The 19,257-nt window shown below is 37.4% G+C and overlaps 3 protein-coding genes and 1 long non-coding RNA gene across 4 annotated transcripts; 3 read left to right on the top strand and 1 right to left on the bottom strand.

Annotated features, from left to right (window-relative positions):
• Nucleotides 1-505: 505 nt before the first annotated feature.
• si:zfos-1056e6.1 (uncharacterized protein LOC107988029 homolog) lies at nt 506-7,215 on the top strand. Its single transcript, XM_044342050.1, has 9 exons — nt 506-735; nt 1,834-1,901; nt 2,269-2,316; nt 2,473-2,537; nt 2,793-2,830; nt 3,360-3,439; nt 3,813-3,875; nt 4,453-4,503; nt 5,559-7,215. Exons 1-9 carry the CDS (start codon nt 660-662, stop codon nt 5,610-5,612), a joined length of 543 nt encoding a protein of 180 aa, XP_044197985.1. The 5' UTR covers nt 506-659; the 3' UTR covers nt 5,613-7,215.
• A 101-nt stretch (nt 7,216-7,316) lies between these two features.
• LOC122974173 lies at nt 7,317-9,315 on the bottom strand. Its single transcript, XR_006400252.1, has 3 exons — nt 9,230-9,315; nt 8,966-8,995; nt 7,317-7,893 (listed from the first exon to the last, which is right to left on the bottom strand). It is a non-coding gene; the product is annotated as an uncharacterized LOC122974173 (long non-coding RNA).
• Nucleotides 8,742-14,714, top strand: ddias (DNA damage-induced apoptosis suppressor). Its single transcript, XM_044341640.1, has 5 exons — nt 8,742-9,037; nt 9,262-9,423; nt 10,020-10,128; nt 10,678-10,988; nt 11,804-14,714. Exons 1-5 carry the CDS (start codon nt 8,913-8,915, stop codon nt 13,683-13,685), a joined length of 2,589 nt encoding a protein of 862 aa, XP_044197575.1. The 5' UTR covers nt 8,742-8,912; the 3' UTR covers nt 13,686-14,714.
• Nucleotides 14,715-15,344: 630 nt separating this feature from the next.
• On the top strand, nt 15,345-19,255 carry LOC122974042 (transmembrane emp24 domain-containing protein 3-like). Its single transcript, XM_044341920.1, has 3 exons — nt 15,345-15,553; nt 16,021-16,266; nt 17,105-19,255. The coding sequence occupies exons 1-3, from the start codon at nt 15,410-15,412 to the stop codon at nt 17,336-17,338; spliced, it is 624 nt and encodes a 207-aa protein (XP_044197855.1). The 5' UTR covers nt 15,345-15,409; the 3' UTR covers nt 17,339-19,255.
• The last annotated feature ends 2 nt before the right edge of the window (nt 19,256-19,257 follow it).

Genomic DNA, 19,257 nt, shown 5'->3' with positions numbered 1-19,257 from the left:
TTGAGATCATTTAACTGCGTCATTCAGCCCACTTGTAGGTAGTTTAATAAATAATAGTCCATCATATTTGATTTACTGATTATATGTTTTATATGTAAACCAAAACATGAGTCAGTACATCTTCAAAATCTCTTCTTAAAACATACTTTTATTGTAGAGCTTATTCTGATTTTACTTTGTGCTTTTTTTCTTGAATTGTCTTTTTATTTCTCGATTTCTCTTATCTCACATTACTCACATTTGTTTAATAGGTATTATAAATTCTAATGATTTCAAATTTTGAGAATGGATTTAAATTTTCTGTAAAGAAGATTTTTTGTAAAGAGATCTATAAATTATGGTGATTATCATTATTATTATCATTGAAATATGAAACAAAAGTTAAAAGTACAGTATTTCCCCAAATGTGGTAGTATTAAGTTGCACAGAATGGAAATACTCAAGTAAAGCAAGTAGCAGGAAGTGTCAGGTTTGTTCTGCTGCTGTACACCTCTCACACACACAGACACCTGATATGAGGCACATTGGCGTGAAGCTGCAGACGTAAAAAGACTTCTTCTGAAAGTCCCTGACCGGATGCAGCGTGTATTCTCGTGTCTGGCCGCTGCATGGATGCATGAAGAGGACCGCTGCTGCGGAGGAGGAGAAGGAGGATTAAAATGTCTAACGTCAGTTTAGACAAATTACCACGTTTATCAAAGACCTGGATCGCTCTGAGACGGCTTGACGAAAACGGTTCGTAGGTTTCTGCAAGTTTTTCGACTTTCCAATGACTGATAAATTAATTTTCATCCACTGATGTAGTCTGTGCGTGCGTCTGTGTCCATGGCAACCAGCCTCTTAAACCCACTGAAGACTGATTACGTTCTCATCTTTTTCTCGGACCATGGTGTAAATTCACACAACACGTTATTAAAACATGATTTTTTTTTCTTTTTACCCAGAAAATGGTCAGGTGTTGTCTGTAAAGATTATATCCAAACACGCTCCAAGGACAGCAGCAGCTGCATTTGACTGTTGAGTGTTATTAGCTGCAGCAGCCGCCCACGTCTCAGATTTTGTACACTGAGTGAAACAGGAAATGAAAAGGCTGATTAGTCTGAATGTTGGACTGCTGCTTACAGTAACACAAAATGATTCCTGGCTGCTCCTTGACTGCTGTGTGTGTTTGCATTTGCAACTTTCTGATTCATGACACTGATATTTAACACACCACTTGAGACATCCCATAAAGAGTTTATACATGATAACTAATGGCTTTTTACTGGTTAACACATAATTAATGCTTTATAGATCAGATATAACCCATAATTAAGAATAACTCAAGTGAGGTCATTAATAAATGCTCAAATCTTCAGATATAAATGGTGACATTAATAAATGGCAATAAACTATCAATTTGCAGTTATGCGTGTTAATAAAGTCATCAATAAAGGGTCATAATCCTTCTGCAAAAGTTACTAAATCATGCAAATGTTAAAAGGGGATTGATAAGGGTTTTTATTATAATCCACCAAGCCAGCAGTTGTTAATGTTAATTGATGGGCTGTTGTTCAGATGCCCTGCAGTTCTTTTCCAGAAGGTCAGAGGTCAAACTGTCCATTGGAGCAGTCTATCTGATCGACTAAAGAGTTAAAAAGGCAAATCAAGTGTCCAGTTACAGGGATTTTTCACAACATGGCTACCTAACATTTAGTCAGCATAAAGGCTTATAACTGATCCATAAAGCCTTTTGAAAATGATTAATTAACAATGAATACAGACATTAATTACTAGTTATAAACGCTGTGACTTATTAGCAGCTTTGACCACCTCATGTTGTATCTGTTGCAGATGACAGAGTGGTGGCTCTTCGAGAAGTGTCCCTTCCTCCTGCAGCTGAGATCCCCATGATCATACAGGTGTGCAAGTGTGTTTGTTATTGTCCCTGCGCAGTATATTGGGGGAGAGTATTGAGTGTTAGTCATACCAGAAGCCTGTTTGGCTTTTGATGGATTTCACATTTAAAAGTCAGAGGGGGTTTAATGTGTTGAGAATGGGTTGGACTATAACCATTTGTTGTCATTCTTACTACTTATTTGCCAGTATTTGAAACCTTTACAAAACATATTTTGTTAAGATCCTGTTTTCAGTTGGATTTATTGTTATCATCATTATTATTGTTAGTTATTATGATTATTTTGCCAATTTATTTACAACAGAAACTCTCTGGCTGTTATTTCTGTCATATATTTTGATACTACATCTTTTTATATTATCTATTTTCAGATCATCACCACTACCTTCGGCCTGAACTCTTCAGATGTTATATTCAAGGTAGTCCTTTGCCCTCATGTTTAAGTTGTAGGCGTGTATCAGAATGCTTGAAGGAAACACATACTGCATGTCTACAGTCCTGAAACTATCGATATGAGGTGAGAATCCTTAAAAACACAGTGAGCTGGATCACTGGCTGCTTTTGTCTGTTTGTAGATAAGAAACCACCGTGGCTGTCTGATTCCTCTGAACAGCTCGATCCCAGCTAACAGCAAACACATGTAAGTCACGTCAGACTCACAGCAGCTTCCTCCAATAGTGAACTCAGAACACTCGTAAATGTGACATCTGTGTTTGATTTTAGTTGTTGTAAATACTGTATATACTGATGTATTTAAGGTCTTTCATTCCTCAAATTCATATTAAGACAATTAGAAGATTCTATTTTTTCTTGGTGGTACATAATCTGCTGTATGTCTATTCAGTGCATTTATTTAGCATTTGTGTCAACTGGTAACGTGTGTTTTTCATCACAGGCCTTATGTGCTTGAGGTAGCCAAGACCTTTCAGCATGGTGAGAGTGGACTCAACTTGATCAACACTGGATCACTAAAATACAGTTTTATATGCTATATGATATCTACAGGAACGTCCCATTTCTCCTATTTATATGTGTGAAGATTGCATATTTTCCCCAATACCTGTGCAGGATTTTTATATGCAAATAAGAATAATAAATTCTAGTTTAGTTACAACCCAAAATGGATTGCAATAGACTTTGAGGTGACACCAGAAGAGAAAAAGCAACACAGTATCACAAATCATAGTACCTGGCAAACTACTATAAATCTGTCCTAAGCTAAAAATGTTCATAAGCACCTATTATTGTTGACACTTGAATATTTTACTCTTCTTTGTATTAAGTATTGCTAAAGTACACAGTGTAGTTGCAACACAAATGTGGTACTTTTTCACAGTTATGTTGAAGCGATGTGTGTTTGTCATTCACGTTTCCCTTCATTAGTAAAACTCATTTCTAAGGCCTTACTTTAGTGAAACACTAGTGTTTTTTTCTTTGATGGTTGTGACTTTTCTGTTCCTAGTGCGTCCCAAACCCAGGACCATTCCCATGACTGTGATCAACAAGACCATGAAGACCAGGCTACAAACTATTGACAGGAGGGTATGACACAGCACATAGCAATGAGACAACAACAACATTAGTGGTTTGGTAATAGTTCAGAAATTCAACTGTGCGGTAAAATTCCCATCTTTGGCAAAGTGAATGATTCTTTCAAATTCTCCTACAACATCAACTGTGCACTTCTTAGAAATAGCAGTTTGGTTTGTTTTAAAGTGTCCAAGAGGAGATGATCTACTTCAGAAAATCTCCATGACAACAATATAAGTAGATCCCCTTTTGCAAGGTGGAAGTCTGTATGGGCTGACAAAAGAAAGAAATGACTGACAGAAATGAAAATGTAACTTTGTAATTTGATTAAAAAAATAAAACAAAAACAATTATAAAATCATTCAGGTTCCATGTTTAATTTCAGATTCAGAGACTGGAAGACCTTCTGCCTCAGATTAAACGCAGGCACAATGAAAAACTAAACCAGGTATTTGAACTTTCCTCCAGGCTTTCAACATTACAGTGAACAAAGTCTTAACCGTAACACATACTATGGAGTTTTACTATTTGTGCCTCATTCCTGAGTGAGTAATGGAACATTTTGAGCACAGAAAAAGATTGTTTTGCAAGAAAATAAAGCAGATTTCATGCAGAAATTATTATCACACAAAGAATAATTTAATTTGATTAAACAAATCTATTCTGTGCTCAATACATTTGTTTACGTGTTTGCTATTATCCACATATTGTAACTTCCCCCCTCAACATATCTGCTCTGTGTGCTCACAAAGTCTTACTGAGTTTTTTTTTACTCACATTATATTTTTCTTTGCGTGATAATTATTTCTCTACAAATATGCTTGCAAAAGTCTTTTTCTGTGCTCAAAGTGTCCCACCACACACTCAGGAATGAATGAGGCACAAATATAACTCCATATAACACAGCCGTGCTCATGAGTGTAACTATAGTCACTTAGATATAGTTTGTAGTTTATGTTACGATTAAATTACAATAGAATCATATGCGCCTCTACATCCATCTGACCATGACTGTCCTGTTTCAGGAGATTGAATGCCTTAACCAGAAGTTGAGGTTTCTTCATAAGAGAATGCAGGTGAGTCATTCTGCTCAGACATAATAAACAGACAGATATCTTATATCAATAGACAGTAGACAAAGTAACAGAGTAACTTAATCACAATTACTGACACTTCTATATGACAAGAGACATAAAGTTTAAACACAATTAAAAGCATTAGTTAGCCCCAAATATAAAAGCAACAGAAACAGCGCAAGAGAGCTAAAAGTGCTCCAGCGAGATCAAATCACACACACCTAACCTGCAGGTGCACGAATATACTGTATATCTGATATCAGACTGAAAGTGAAAAACACAATTTAGGGTAAGCAACAGCTAAATCAACAAAGTGACTGGAAGATATGAAGGATTAGGCAGAAATAACCACATTTTGCTTGAATTTAAAAAAAAACAACAATTATTACAATATGGGGAAATAAGTTTATTTCCCAATTCTGAGTGAGAATGGTATCAACCTTCTCTCTGCCAGAAAGTGAATATGACTTGTTTTCCAAAATATTGAACTACTGCTTTAAGTTTCATTTGTTATTAAAGTCAGATAAGCCAGAGGTTAAATGTAAAATAAGTGCCTTCATGAATAATGCTCTACCCATATGCTCCCTTTATTCCTGCTGGGTTTCATTGTTTTGTTGCTATTGTATTTGCTGCTTGTACAATGGTTACATGAGCTTGAGTGAATAAAATCTGTAGGTGAAAATCTAACATGGCAAACATTTATGAGGTATTGTTAATTACAAGTATTATTTACATCAAAGTCCTTCTGTTGTGATGTTGTGGTTTAATGCATCTATTATGTGTTTGACTAATAAGCACCTTCCTACCACTCAGCTACAACCTTGTCTAGGAGTTTACGTATCTAAGCTGACGTCCTCACAACACTTTTAATTTTAGTAATAATCTTATTAACAAGCCTAATTAATGAACTTATAGCCACCATTTAACTGCAGTCTAACAGTCACAAAAACACTTTCAAGGGATGTTTCAATGTATTCTTCTAGTCTTTGTGTTTCATGCTGTATGCCATTACTTTTCAGTTTCATGTTTAAACACACTGTCCTGCTCTGCTGCAGGTGGCAGAGTCTCACAGCTGGAAGGGTGTGCTGACCAGAGCACCTCTGTGGTAAACCAAGTCCAACATTTCACAAGAATTTCATAAGACACACAGTTTCTGTAAGGATGTGGTTACACTTGTCATTCGCCGCGGATTTTGTCATGTCATCAAGGGATCATGTGTTCTCATCATTATGTTGATGTTGATGTTCATGATTATGTTTCAAACAAGTCATCAGTCTAGGAAGAATCTTAACATAGTGGCTTTGAACTGGGAACATATTGATCACAAACTCACCTCTCTAACCTTTTGACTGGACATGAACCTAAATATAGATTAAACACAGATATACTTTTAAGTGTCACACCTATGTAGCTAAATGTTTTTCATGCAATCACAGGTTGCAAAATGATAATTGTAACAGTTGTATTCTGCTTTTCTGCAAAAAATAATTTTACAGTTTGTCACAGTTTTACAAATTGTCATTTAGGTTTTAATTTATCAATACCATACATATCGATGGCAAAACTCAGAGATAAATGACAAATCTTCTCATAGATGATGTACACTAGTTTATGGTCCATAAAAAACAGAGACTTTGTATATTTTTCCACCTAGAGAGAAAGTAAGAAAATTAGTGTAAGGAACAACGTATTTTAACATGTTTGTGTTGGGACCCAGCAGAATTACTGTAACTATGGCAACCAGCCAGTGGTTTGACTTGCAGATGAAGTCTGACAAATGACCAAATGTAACTTGTGATGTAACCTTAGGTTGTGTGTACAATTAAATCAATGAAATAAAGGAAAGAAATGGAGATGTTTTTTTTATTTTAATGTCTGGCTGCAACATCCAGAAGTGAACCACACAGCCTCAGGTGCCAATAACTTAAACTTATCATTTTTGGACACTAAATTAAACCCATGGGAACAGGTTGTATGATCATTTTCTTTCAGTCATCAGGTAAGAGAGATGAGTCATCTGTTTGAGGCTAACTGTTGCAAATGTTGAACAACTTCCTCATACTGTAGCAAATGATATAAAAGCAATAAATACTCTATTGTTTCAATTTCAGCTTGATAGGCTGTCTACACTTTTAACCACAACTTTGAATTTCAGACAAAAACAAAAAAATCACTCTAAACCATTTTAGGTCAGCTTTTTTAGGCAAATGTTAAGATTTTTAGTCTCAAATGAACAAATAGGTAAACAGAGTGTACATCTGTATCCCAGTTACATACAACATACTGATTATAAGCAAGTTTCGAGTTTGAATCTTTCAGTAAAAGTGACAACAATATAAAAATACTCTGCTTTCAATATGTTTATATGAGTTTGAGTTCAATCAAGCACATCTACTCCTCCCTCACTGAAAAACGAGTGGATCTACGGATATGCAAATATTTCTCATTCTAAAAGTTTAACTGCTGGATGTCAGATGTCTTCTACTTCACTGAAAAGTTAGTGTACAGTTTGTGCACTGGAGGCTGCATACTGGGCCAGGATTGGCTCCAAACTAGTTGCGATTTTACAATGCTCATAGATACACATCTTAATATCAGGTTTAAGGTGGCAACAGAGAATTTCTCCCCCTTCAGCAGATGAATGTGAAAACAGCCATCTAGTGTCAAACGCTGCACAGTGAAAGTCAAACATCCAAATTAAGTAACAATAAGTAAAACACATTTTTGACTGGAGGAGAAATTTAAGTAAGTGGATCTCAGTCCTTTGCTCCAGAATTTAAGTATTCATCTGTTCAAAATATTTGAATTTAAAAGAAATCAGAATATATTTATTAAAAAAACTGGTTTTCTGTTTTTCTGCATAACATCACACATTTTCTGTACACCACATATTTGCTGTTTTTTGGAGGTGTTTGAAAACCTTTTTCCAATTTTCACAACAAATATGTAGCAATTAACAAAACTGTAACATTGTGTTAAGTAACACCTACTGTATGGTGTAACACAGTTCATTTGATGAACTAGCATGATGGCATTTAAAAATAGATTATCTCATCTACACAGTTTATATTGATACTGAAACAACAAGAAAATAAACAAGAAAATAAGGATTTAAAAATGAACTTTCTCAAAAAGATTCTTTTACAATAAAAACAACATGTGGCATTAAAACTAATTCACAGGTTTAGAGAATATAATTTAAAAATCTGCTTGTTTTTTCAGACTCAGTTTATATCTCTGCTCCTTTGTTTGGCTTGACTCTGATGGAAAGGACCTAGGGGTTATTTGGCAGGGCCTGCTTCACATCCTGCATCTGTGTCCCCCTGGAGGAGGAAGCTCCTCCAGGGGGACACAGATGTTAGTAGGGTTGTCCGGCTGCAGCATCATCTGCTGGAAGAATGCAAGAAGTGCAAATACAAATCTGTACTCAACTAATTATAATGGAAACTTATATTTAAAACAACGTCCCACTAATTATATGCATTAATATATTTTAAATATACCTTTGATACCACATGTGCACTGTGGTACTACTATTCATATACACTATAATTGTCTATAATGTAGTTATAAAGTAGATATAGTGATTGTCCTTATGGAAATTTGTCACCTCCCATAATTGTAACTGCCTGGACATCAGATTCCCCCAGAAGCTGAAAGAAAGCTGATTTGTTCTCCTCAATATTCAGAGTTAAACTTACTCCAAAACGTATGTGATTCCAGCTTCTCAAATGTGAATATTTTCTCATTTTTTAGTCCTCTATGACAGTAAATTAAATATCTTTGAGTTTTGGAAAAAACAAGACATTTGAAGACGTCATTTTGGGCTTTCTCAAACATTAATCAATTCTTCTCATTTTGCATCACTGATAGGTGTCACATAACTGTAATTTTCACATCAGTGAAAGGTGAAGAAATGCATCACAGGATGCAAAAAGTAGTCTGTATGCTATTAGCGCAACAATTTTTGTCGAATGTGGAAAAAGAAAGAAAACAAAAAGATATAAATACCCTTTCCAGATTTTCATCCCATGTCCACTTGATAATTATTCCTCTACCTCTATATGTACGTGAAATACGTGTCAATAGAAGCGTTTTTTTTAAATCTTATTTAGTTTGATCCTTATTTTCACATTGGTATAATATTTTTATTAGAGACCCGGTGTTGCGCCTCACGTCCTCCAGACCAGTAGGAGGCGATACTGCGCCTACAAGCTGGCTGCCAACCGCCGACAAATCAAAACAACACGGAGAAGAGCACTTTTGGTGGCAAGTTAGAAATTCGTTGTGAGTTCAGAAATAATCGTTGGTAAGGAAGTTACTGTCGTTACTTTACAGTTAAGTTAATTTAAACGTGAGCTAGCTGCAGCCGAGTGTCTGCTCCTCAGATTCAACTCCTGGCAGACTAAATGTCTGTTAGACGGGCTCTGGTGGATTGTGCTGTGCTGTCTCTGCAAGATACCTGTGTGTTTTATCCGTGTTGTAAAGGCTGCTTCTCAAGGATTGATGTTCAGCAGCAGCAGGACACGACGAGGTAAAAAAAAAATACAAGTTAACGTTACGTCTCACTGCCGACTTCATATAGAGGTATTCATAAAGGCTGTATCAGCTTAAACCCCTAAATGAATTGATGTAACTGTCAGCTAACTTAGATAAATTACCTTCCGCTACAATGCTAATTAAAGCTAACTGTATAATTCCCTCCCTCTCACTAATACATACTCACCTTCACCTGCCTTTTCTGTCTACCCGCCACAGATGCAGATGCTCCAGGTGTGGTTACAGCTGTCTGAGGGAACAGGTTGATTACAGATACCGTCTGTCACTGAGGGTAACCCGGGACAAGAGTATATTTGGAGTAACAGTATTTGGCAATAGCTTGAACCCATTCTTTGGCATTCATGCAAGTGGTTTACAGAGGTGAGCACAAAAAATGATCTGTCAAACAACTCCCATCAACATGTCTGTATGTAATGTATTGCGTGCATGAATTGTTTTATGTATATTGTATGTTTGTTTTTTTTTTTTGTTTGGATTGAATTTGACACTTTAGTTCGTAATGTAATCTCTTAATTCAGCAGTGAAGTCATGTTGCTCTGTATCTGAAGCATCACATTATTCTCTGAGTTGAACATTTAGACTGTATGTTCAACACAAGTTTGGTTTTGATGCATTTTAACATTACTTTAGTACAAGTCTCTGTGAAGTCAACCGGATTTTGATGCATCTTGTCTCATGATTCAGTTTAGTTTAATAGACCCAACAGTGACACTAATTAAATATGTGTTTCTCGGGAGGTTAATGTTTCGAGTCAGAAAAAAATGTATATTTTTGTACGTTTTTCTGACGTTTGTGAGTGTTTGTTTCTGGTGAGGTGGTCTGCACTGCAGGAAACCCTGTGTTTGTCACAGGGAATAAAGTTTACCCATGTTTAATGTGGTACATTTAAAAAGATCAACTTGTGATCAGTTTGGTGACAAGCAGTTTGGATTTTTATTGTGTCTGTAATTTTGTAGGTTGGTGGAGAATTTGGAAGGACCAACTGAACCATCAACCAGATCCACTTTGTTGGTGAAGGCTGTCACGGACTGTTTCATTGGCAGACATTTTATCTTTGGAATAAAGGTACAACTTCATTGGGTATTGGATTATCCTAATTGGTTATGCTAGGCATATACCAAGCATGATATTGTTGAATATCAGCTTGATACAAGGCTTAAATTGGAGAGAGACATTTTTTATTTTATAAATGTTAGTTTGTATTATTCCCACAAGTTTTGTATGACATGTCAACAAACATCAAGAAATGTTGTTGATTTTACCTCATTTTATATGATCTTTAATTGCTAAGATTTCAAAATTCCCTTTTAATAATTTTTAGTCTCCAAGAAACTGGAATTGACCCTCACCTTTAAATGCAATTTTATATTTGATGAAATCTCAAACTTGTAGTTTAAAAACAGCTCTTAGTTGTGACAATATTACAATTACACCTTGAAGTAACCCTGATTTCTGTCATCAGGGTAGTTGTACCGTACATTAATGCTGTGTCAAGAACAGTGTAGTAGCCATCTGAGACTGAACAACATGTTCAAAATGTGTATTCTATTAAATTTCATTTGTATTTTAGGCTGCTTGATGTCAACCTTCCCTGGTCTTGTCTTTGCCCCACAGGTAGCAGAAACAGAAAGTGGGCCTTGGTTAGGAGGGCGTGCTCCGAATGGCTCCAACAGTACAGACATGGTCCAGTTCATTGCCAGTCAGATGATTCTCCCAAAAGCTACAGGCCTGGGAGGCTGCTCAGTGGTTAGTTATTATCGGATCCTTCTTCAGAAAGCAGAATATGAGCAAGAATCCACTGATCACAGCAAAACCTACAGACCCCCAGCAACAGTCCCGCTGATGGCTCCTCATCATTCTTCAGCCAGCAGCTTCAATAATACCACACTTTCTGCCTCAGGTCTTCTTTCCCAGTCACTGCAAAGGTAATGAATTTAAGAACATATTGAGAGCTATTGCTTTTATCTAATAATGCTCAATATTTTATTTCAAGAGCAGGCTCTGTAGGGGGCCAGAACAAATTACAAATAAATGGGAATTAGTGAGACTCACTCAGGTAGAAGGAAAAAGTAAATATAACATAAAATTCTTACAAGCACTCTTACAATCACTGGAATGACTAGTGAATTTGCAACTGTGCCTCAAAAAGTTTTCCTCATTTGAAAATGCTCTTTGGATTGTGAGAAAATACAAATTAAATGTAACAAGGCTGTCTGTAACTAGACAGTTCTAGGGCTGTAGTCTGCTGGTCGACTGGTCGATTAGTTGGTCGATATGCTCTCGTCCGACTAAATTCTCATTGGTCGAATAATCTCTGTGTTATTTTCATAAGGAGAAAAGTGCTACATCAATAGCTTTCCAGGAGTAATCCATTATTTCCTGCAGCGGGAGATGTATGATTTTAGTCGACCAAGACTTTTTTTGGTTGACTACAGCCCTAGACAGTTCAAAGTGCCGGTCCTGTTTATATTTAATAACTCTCTGTAAGTCTTCTGTTGCTACTCCCTATATGCTGTAAAAACAAGAATAGTTTTACATGCTTTTTGTCTTTATATTTCACATGTGCTTTTCAATTCTTTACCACATTTTTAGCCAACAAGTTGCAGTATTTGATTGGTTTTATGGATATTGAAGGAAAAGCAGAGATTCTCCATGTAAATCTCCAGTGTCAGGTGGTGTCACTGGATGAATCGTTCACTGTTGTTACATTTTGTAACAGTTGCTTTTGTTTTCACTCTAGATCTCAGCATCAAGACTGCACCCTTACTCCCACCCCACCATGGGATCAATCACTAGGACTAGTTACTTCATCGGCAGAGCAGGAGGAAGGCTGCAGTACCCAGGACAGTGGAGATGAGAACAGCAAACAGACAGACAACAAAACACCACGTCATGTACAGAGAGGCTGTCTGGAGAATCATAGTGTCAAAGAGGAGAAAGTGCCGTCATCCCTTCTTTCCTTAAACAGCAGTTCTTACAACAGTCCATCATTCACCAAATACCCATACTCATCCATTGAAAAAGCTGTCGTAAACGCTCCCATCCTGAACACTTGGTTCAGTCCCTCCCCAGTTAGCCATAAAAAGGATCTATCACTCAGCTCCAAGGCAAAGGGATGCACTACTAGAACACTCACCAAAACATTTTTATCAAGCTCCGTGGCTTGGGAGGATTTACCTTTTTCTGAGAGTCTCTCAGAGTTTTTGTGTGAGAAAGATTTTGACAGAGTTAGTGAAACAGATTTGCATCTAAATGTGAAATATCAAAGAGAAACAGCAAGAAACAACATTAGAATAAGATTGCAAGACAAGAACTTATCAAGTGAATCCATTTCTGTTTGTCAGAGTAACACACATATGACAGAAATTCACTCACAAAAAGTACTGGACATCACTAATACAACTGCACAGAACATTGGAGGTGACAGACATGATTTATCTGACGAGACATATCAGGACCGAGCCAGCAACATTTGTTCTGATGAGTGTAAGCAGGAGGATGAGAAAGCAGTTTCTCTTCTTTCTGAAAACAATGAAGAAGAGCAGCTTGAAGGGGATGTCTACAATTGTTCAGCAGACCTATTCAGTAGCTCACCAATAGATATGAACACAAAGATGCTTAACATGCATGCAGAAACTGTCAGGACGACCTCAGAAGCTTGCCCACTTGTTAACAGGTCCCTTAGAAGTGAAAGGCGGGCTAAAGGCCCACCTTTAACACCAGACAGACGGGAACCAAAGACCAATAAATGCTTCAGCAGAGATAGTTGTGACAGTTTAATTCCACAAGACAGTCAAGATCAGTCTCTTGACTTCATCCCTTCCTCTCAGTCCACCCCCGTTGTAAAAGTAGCTGATGCTTCAGGATCACCTGCCTCCTCATACAGCACCTTGGCATTGAGTGAATTCAGTTCACGATCTAACTGGCAAGATTCTTGTGCTTTTTACAGAAATCTGCCTGAACTGGTCAGTAAAAAGCCAGCCAAAACCACATCTTTTCCTCGTAAATTAAACAGCGTCAGTGCTGACCAGCTGCCCCAGTGTGGCAGAGAGTCTACAAAAGAAAACTTGGTGTGGGGTACGACACCCATCAGACGCAGCCACAGATTCACCCAAAAAAGGAGGTTCTGGAAACCTGACAAGCATAAACACCATCTGCTGGCCTCACAGCACCTGACGATCCAGAGAGGGGTTCTAACCTTGGCGTCAAGAGGAAAGACAAACCACAAATGTGACTCAAGTGTTTGTGATGTGACTCTGTGTGATTATGAGGACAATGAAGTAATTGTTCCTCCTACTCCTGCTGCTAAAACACAACCGTGCGTGAAACCCAGAGGAAGGCAGACTGATAATAGCAGCAGTTGCACGTGGGAGGAGCAGCAGGCAGATGGAGTTAATTGTAAAAGAATTGTGTTGGATCAAACTCTCATGTCATCATCAAGAGGTCTGAAACAAACAGGATATCGTGTCTTTAGTCAGCCATGTGACAGTGAGGCAGCAGGGTGTGATAAAATCACAACAGTTGAGGAGAATTTGGATGGATCTAATGGTTACCTGCTTGATGATGAGAGCAAGGTATGTGATTGGTCTAGAGATCTGTTCTCTGACTCTCTCACATCATAATCATGATGTGAGAGTACTGCTACTGCTGCTACTACCACTACTACTCCAACCCTGTGTGGAAGGATCTAGGAATAGAGCACATATATGAAACACTAAAGATAGGAAAAGTCTCACTTCTCCTGTTTTCAGCCACACAGTCTCCCTTAATAAACATGTACAGTATCCTCAGTGTTGGACCTCACTAATGCTCTTGTAGGTAAATGGGAACAAATCCCTGCAGCCAGGTTCTAAAATAATGTTTAAAGCCTTCTCAAAAATGAGAAGGCTGTTACAGTGGTGGATAAGATGTTCAACAATCATTTATGGGTTTAATTTCTGGGTGTCCACATACTTTTAGAGATATATTTTGAAAATAAGAAACTCCTTAGAGTCCACTTTTAGATATTTAAAGCTTTTATTGGGAATGTGTCAGAGTAAAAGCTTAATCAGATGAACTTTCAAACATTTGGTCTGTCTTTTTTTTGTGTGTGTGTGTGTGTGTGTGTGTGTGTGTTTTTTGAGGGGGGGGTATCAATGTAGCAATGAGCGTGTACAGTGTGATGCCAAAGAGCTAAGAATAGCAGCCTCTAAATATCACGATTACAATGTTCTGGATGTGTGAGTAAAAGAGAGAGCGAGATGTGATAATATGGTCCAATATTCAACTTATACAAGTGTGATGTGGAAACTTGAAGCCTCCAGAGCACAACCCTTTTTTGGGTTGTGCTCTTTTTACTTTTTGAGATTGAAAAGATTGAAATGTAACAGAAGAATATTTAAATATTTCAGAATAACCTTACTAACTTCTGTCTCCCTCTGGAAGACCTTCAGACACATAAATGATATGATATGAATGATGATATAAACTGTGTAAATAAGACATATAAACCTGTACATTTGTTTTAATGCCACATGTTCCTTTCGGTGGTTGTTTTTGTTGTAAAAATGCTTTCAAGAAAATTCATTTTTTTAATCCTTATTTTCTTGATTAATTTCTTGTAGTTCCAGTAGTTTATAAATGGTGTAAATGAGATTGTATATTTTTTTAAATGCCACATTTTGCAGATAAACTGCTGTGCTGTCAGTGGGGCCTACATTAGATTACCAAATCTGTGTGAGAGATTAATTCACCTGACTAAATTAAATTCACATTATTAACAGAAGCAAAATTGTTATATCATGTACTGTATCAGTTGCTATGACAACCGAGGATAAAACCCTGCTGGCGTACACCAGGCCCCTACTTCCGCTCATGAGCAATCGTCATCACGAAATAGAAGAAGGCAAAACATTTCTTTCCCCACTAGATTAGATGACCCAAATATATCTTTCACTTTTACATAGCAGTCATACATCCATGATGGCGGTAGGAAGTGGAGACGCGTCGTCCATATTTATATACAGTCACTGTTCACAACCGGTCCTGGTGAATTACTTCACATAAAATAATATGTGTCACTATTAAGCAATCAGGAAGTTTGAATCAAATCAACACAAATGTTAACATTTCATTATTATTTTTATTTTATATCGTATTTATATAGTGTATTTATATAATGTTATAGATTAGTTTTAAAGACCTATGCATGATGATGTTTGACGTTTGGTAACACTTGGCTAATTTTTATCAAAAAAAAAAAAAAAAAAGTACCCCGGAAGCTCTTCGTGCTCGCGCCACGTCAGAGCTACAAAACTGTTATCATCATTGCAACCAAAGCTGAGGAAGACTCACTTCAGCCTTCAGCATGCTGTACCTGGGACTGAGCTGTTTGCTGCTCCATGTGTTTGTGGTGTTTGGGACTGAGCTCACATTTGAGCTCCCCGACAATGACAAACAGTGTTTCTACGAGGAACTAGAGAAAGACGTGAAGTTCGACATTGACTTCCAAGTAAGTTACTCTGCAGGCTTCATCACTTCAGTCTGTGTGTTTGCAGGACGCTGCCCTCTGTCATTTGTTATTTAAGTAGTGTCTGTCTCCTTTTTTTTTTTTTAAAAAAAAAAAAGGAGGAACACGCAAAGTTAAAGTTAATACATGTTTTACATTTTTAGTTCGGTAGTCATTTGGTAAGTCAGCTGACATCCTCATTAATTCATTTAACTGCAGTAAACATTAGAAACTCAGATTCAGTTTGAGGAGTCAATGGTTTGGTAAATGTTATCTCAGCCAGTGTTACCTGGTTTGCTGCATAACCAGTTTCAGTCAGTTCAGCACCACACAGCCCAAACATGTTACAAACTGATGGTTACAACTAAACATATGTTACAACTGCACTCTACTATCTTGGTGTGTCATTGTTCACGTCATTCACACACAGCTTTTTTTTAATCTGTGTTTTGTATTTTCTTTTCTTTTAGGTGATTTCAGGAGGGAACTATGATGTGGACTGTTTTGTCACAGATCCTCAAAACAATGTGTTGTATAACGAGAAGAAGAAGCAGTACGACAGCTTCTCTCACACTACAGCTATGAAGGGAGTCTACAAGGTCTGCTTTAGCAATGAATTCTCCACGTTTACACACAAAATTGTGTATCTGGAGTTCCGCCATGGTGACGAGGAACCTCTCCTCCCGAGCATGACTGGAACCACGGCACTGACTCAGGTACGTCTGAGGAACTTATACATGAGGAACAAGGCGTTCAAAACTCTGTGGCCTTGCTGCTCATTCTGTTTTGTCTGAAAAGGCATCTTGTAGTTAGGCAAACAAAAAATAAACAAAACCATTATACATATTTTCACATGCAAGATAAAACTGGTTAAAGAGACATTGGATTTTCATACAGTATCTGCTCAGAATAGATTATTTATCATGTCATTTGTGATTATTACAAAATAGTAAACAATTATAAAAATTATCTGATGATAATGTGTCTACTTGACTGTACTAACTAATCAGGAGATGAGACGAGCAAGTCCAGAAACACTGTTAATGTTCCATCATTATTGCAGAAGAGGGACAGTTTTTTATTAAGTCCACAAGGTGGAACCAGACTTGTTCTGACTCAGAGTCTCAACATGATGTATAGGGCTGGGTATCATTTAAAAAATTACAATACCAGTACCCCTGAAGTGATACCAGTACCAATACCAGTACCCCGAAAGTGATACTAATACCAGTACCCTTAAAATGACACATACAGATACATACAACCAGTCCATTTCAATTTTGCACAAAACATAAGTTAGAAATAGTTACCATTTGAATAGTGAATAGTATGATGTGTACATCCTGGACTTCCTGGGAAAAGTTTTGGAATTTGAAGTGAATTCAGAAGCAGTTTTGTGGGCACAAGTCAGTCTGGTGTGCGTGTGCGTGTGCGTGTGCGTGTGTGTGTGTGAGAGAGAGAGAGAGAAAAAGAGACACCCACCTTCCACCGTAACTTTTGCCCCAAGCCATTACTTTGCTCTTGATTAACTTGCGTTGATCTTTCTTCTTTCAGCTGGAGTCGACTTGTGTCTCCATTCATGAGATCCTGAAGGTGGTGGCTGAATCCCAGACATGGTACAGACTACGAGAGGCACAAGACCGAACAAAGGCAGAGCACCTCTTAGAGCGGGTTACCTACTGGTCAGTTGGAGAAACCGTTCTGCTGTTTGTCATCGGCATCGGTCAAGTCATGTTGCTTAGGAGCTTCTTCAGTGACAAGAAAGGCTCTGTAGCAGCGATGACTTAACCATGTAGTCTTGAAGACGGGTGGAAACCTGATGTTAACATAGCAGTGCATCTGGAGATTAACACACAACTTGTAGTATCAGCAAACCCTTTTTTAAAGGGATACTTTGAGTTATTGTCTTATTTCTGCTGGCTTATTCAGTGTGAAACCCTTTTTATGTCTGTTGTTTTGTTCTTGACGTGCTATATTAACGTGTTATGAGAGCGAGTTTCAGCACCTGAATACATCTCAAACTTGGACCTAAAAAGTGGGACATTTTGCAAAATAATCTTCAAATAATCTTCAGAAAAGGCCCTAAAAAAGAGGTAACAGCATTAATCAGCAAGAACAGAAGAGGAGATATCATCTTTGGATATATTTTTTTAATCAAAACAACTAGCTAGCTGTTAACTGCTAACTGCTACCTGCCATTGTTACCAACCTTCCAAAGGAGAAACTGCACTGAGGAAGCTAACAGAAGAGTTATTTTGTGAAGACAAGAGGTGAAATGAAGGGGTCCTTGTTGGTGGTATTCTCTCTCTCTCCATGAACTGGTGTGATGGCGGCGCAACATTTGCAGTGGCCTCTCCTAGTTCCTACTATGCAGTGTCTTTGTCCATGTCAACGTCTATGTCTGTGTCATTGTGTGGAGTGCAGGGAAATATGTCTATGATCATCAGTTTCTTTTGGACATTTGTAACAAAGACTTTTGGGAGCTAAATCAGATGAGCGCTCTTGGTCTGCTACACCCAGTGGACCCAAAGAAGACCACAGCCTTGCCTCAAGCTGCACTGGAGAGGAAACATCGAAAGCAGTGTGGCAGGACGTGGAGGCAGGGCAGGCGTGGAATAGTGCAAGCTAGGCTAACTGCTAACCCATACAAACGGGCAGTTCCAACAATCATGCTGGCTAATGTGTCTGGACAGCAAAATGGATTTTATAACTCCCCCATCAGTCACTCGTTGACACACAAGAGCTGTTTACATCCAACTGAGACATGTACTTCTCTCTAAATGCACTTTAACTCACTGTGCTGCTAACTGCTCGTTCTTTTTTTGTTTCTGTTTCTCTTGGGATTTATGTTTTTATCATTTTTAGGGAATTTTTTAGGTATACAGTATATCTTAATCCTTTCTGTTGTTGTTGCACTGCTGTGGGCTGGGAGGAAGAGCATTTCATTTTTTTGTGTATGCAAATACACAAAAAAATGACAATAAACTGAATCTTGAATATTGAAAAGAAACATTTTGTTGATCATATTGAAATTGTTCAATCTTGCAGAGATTATTTATTATATTTTTATAGAGGTATGATAAAGCAGTTTCAGTTAGATCTACAGTATCTGTTCATGACCCAGATTGCCTTCAGACTGGATTTTCATCTTGATGTCCAGCAGTTACAGTGAAAGTTGTGGCACACAAGTAGAAACCAAAGAACTGTTGTTTGTGATTGTTAGTTTTAGTTGTTTTATGGTGTTTAGTTTGATGTTATCATCTTAATTTATGTGCAAAAGTTGTTCCGGTCCATGCATTTTTTTTCTTTTCCATAAAAAGTGCCTTAAGCAAGTTTTTTTCTGAATTTCCTACAAAAGTGAATGTATACTGTTTTTGTTTGTTTGTTAACATCCCATCCTGTTGTTACTGATTGATTGGATTCTTAGTTTTCATTCATGCACATTTGGAGATATGCTTGTTGTGTCTGTGTTATTCCACAAGGAGACATGTTTAACGGACATTAGAAAGTGACTTACGGAAGAGGATTAGGGCCACATGGGAAAAATGTATTTAAACCCAGAATTCTGACTTTAAACTGAGAACTCAAATTAATTTTTCACATGGTCCTAATCCTCTTCTATAGTAACCTCATATGTTTTCAGTCCTATTTGTTTACTTGTCTGTTTGTTGTCAACAGATTTAAATAAAATTTAAGAGAAAGTCATT

This window comes from Thunnus albacares, chromosome 1, assembly GCF_914725855.1.
Source record: "Thunnus albacares chromosome 1, fThuAlb1.1, whole genome shotgun sequence".
In the NCBI taxonomy this organism is placed as follows: Eukaryota; Metazoa; Chordata; class Actinopteri; order Scombriformes; family Scombridae; genus Thunnus; species Thunnus albacares.
The sequence above is the reverse complement of the archived record's forward strand: the minus strand, read 5'-3'. Positions and strand labels throughout refer to the sequence as shown.

Excerpts from the sequence above, each read along its gene's own strand:
- si:zfos-1056e6.1 (XM_044342050.1), top strand. The coding sequence starts at position 660 with ATGTCTAACGTCAGTTTAGACAAATTACCACGTTTATCAAAGACCTGG. Across the intron at positions 2,538-2,792 it reads CCAGCTAACAGCAAACACAT|GCCTTATGTGCTTGAGGTAG; the intron begins GTAAGTCACGTC and ends TTTTCATCACAG. Across the intron at positions 3,440-3,812 it reads TACAAACTATTGACAGGAGG|ATTCAGAGACTGGAAGACCT; the intron begins GTATGACACAGC and ends GTTTAATTTCAG.
- ddias (XM_044341640.1), top strand. The coding sequence starts at position 8,913 with ATGTCTGTTAGACGGGCTCTGGTGGATTGTGCTGTGCTGTCTCTGCAA. Across the intron at positions 10,129-10,677 it reads ATTTTATCTTTGGAATAAAG|GTAGCAGAAACAGAAAGTGG; the intron begins GTACAACTTCAT and ends TTTGCCCCACAG. Across the intron at positions 10,989-11,803 it reads CTTTCCCAGTCACTGCAAAG|ATCTCAGCATCAAGACTGCA; the intron begins GTAATGAATTTA and ends TTTTCACTCTAG.
- LOC122974042 (XM_044341920.1), top strand. The coding sequence starts at position 15,410 with ATGCTGTACCTGGGACTGAGCTGTTTGCTGCTCCATGTGTTTGTGGTG. Across the intron at positions 15,554-16,020 it reads AGTTCGACATTGACTTCCAA|GTGATTTCAGGAGGGAACTA; the intron begins GTAAGTTACTCT and ends CTTTTCTTTTAG. Across the intron at positions 16,267-17,104 it reads GAACCACGGCACTGACTCAG|CTGGAGTCGACTTGTGTCTC; the intron begins GTACGTCTGAGG and ends TTCTTCTTTCAG.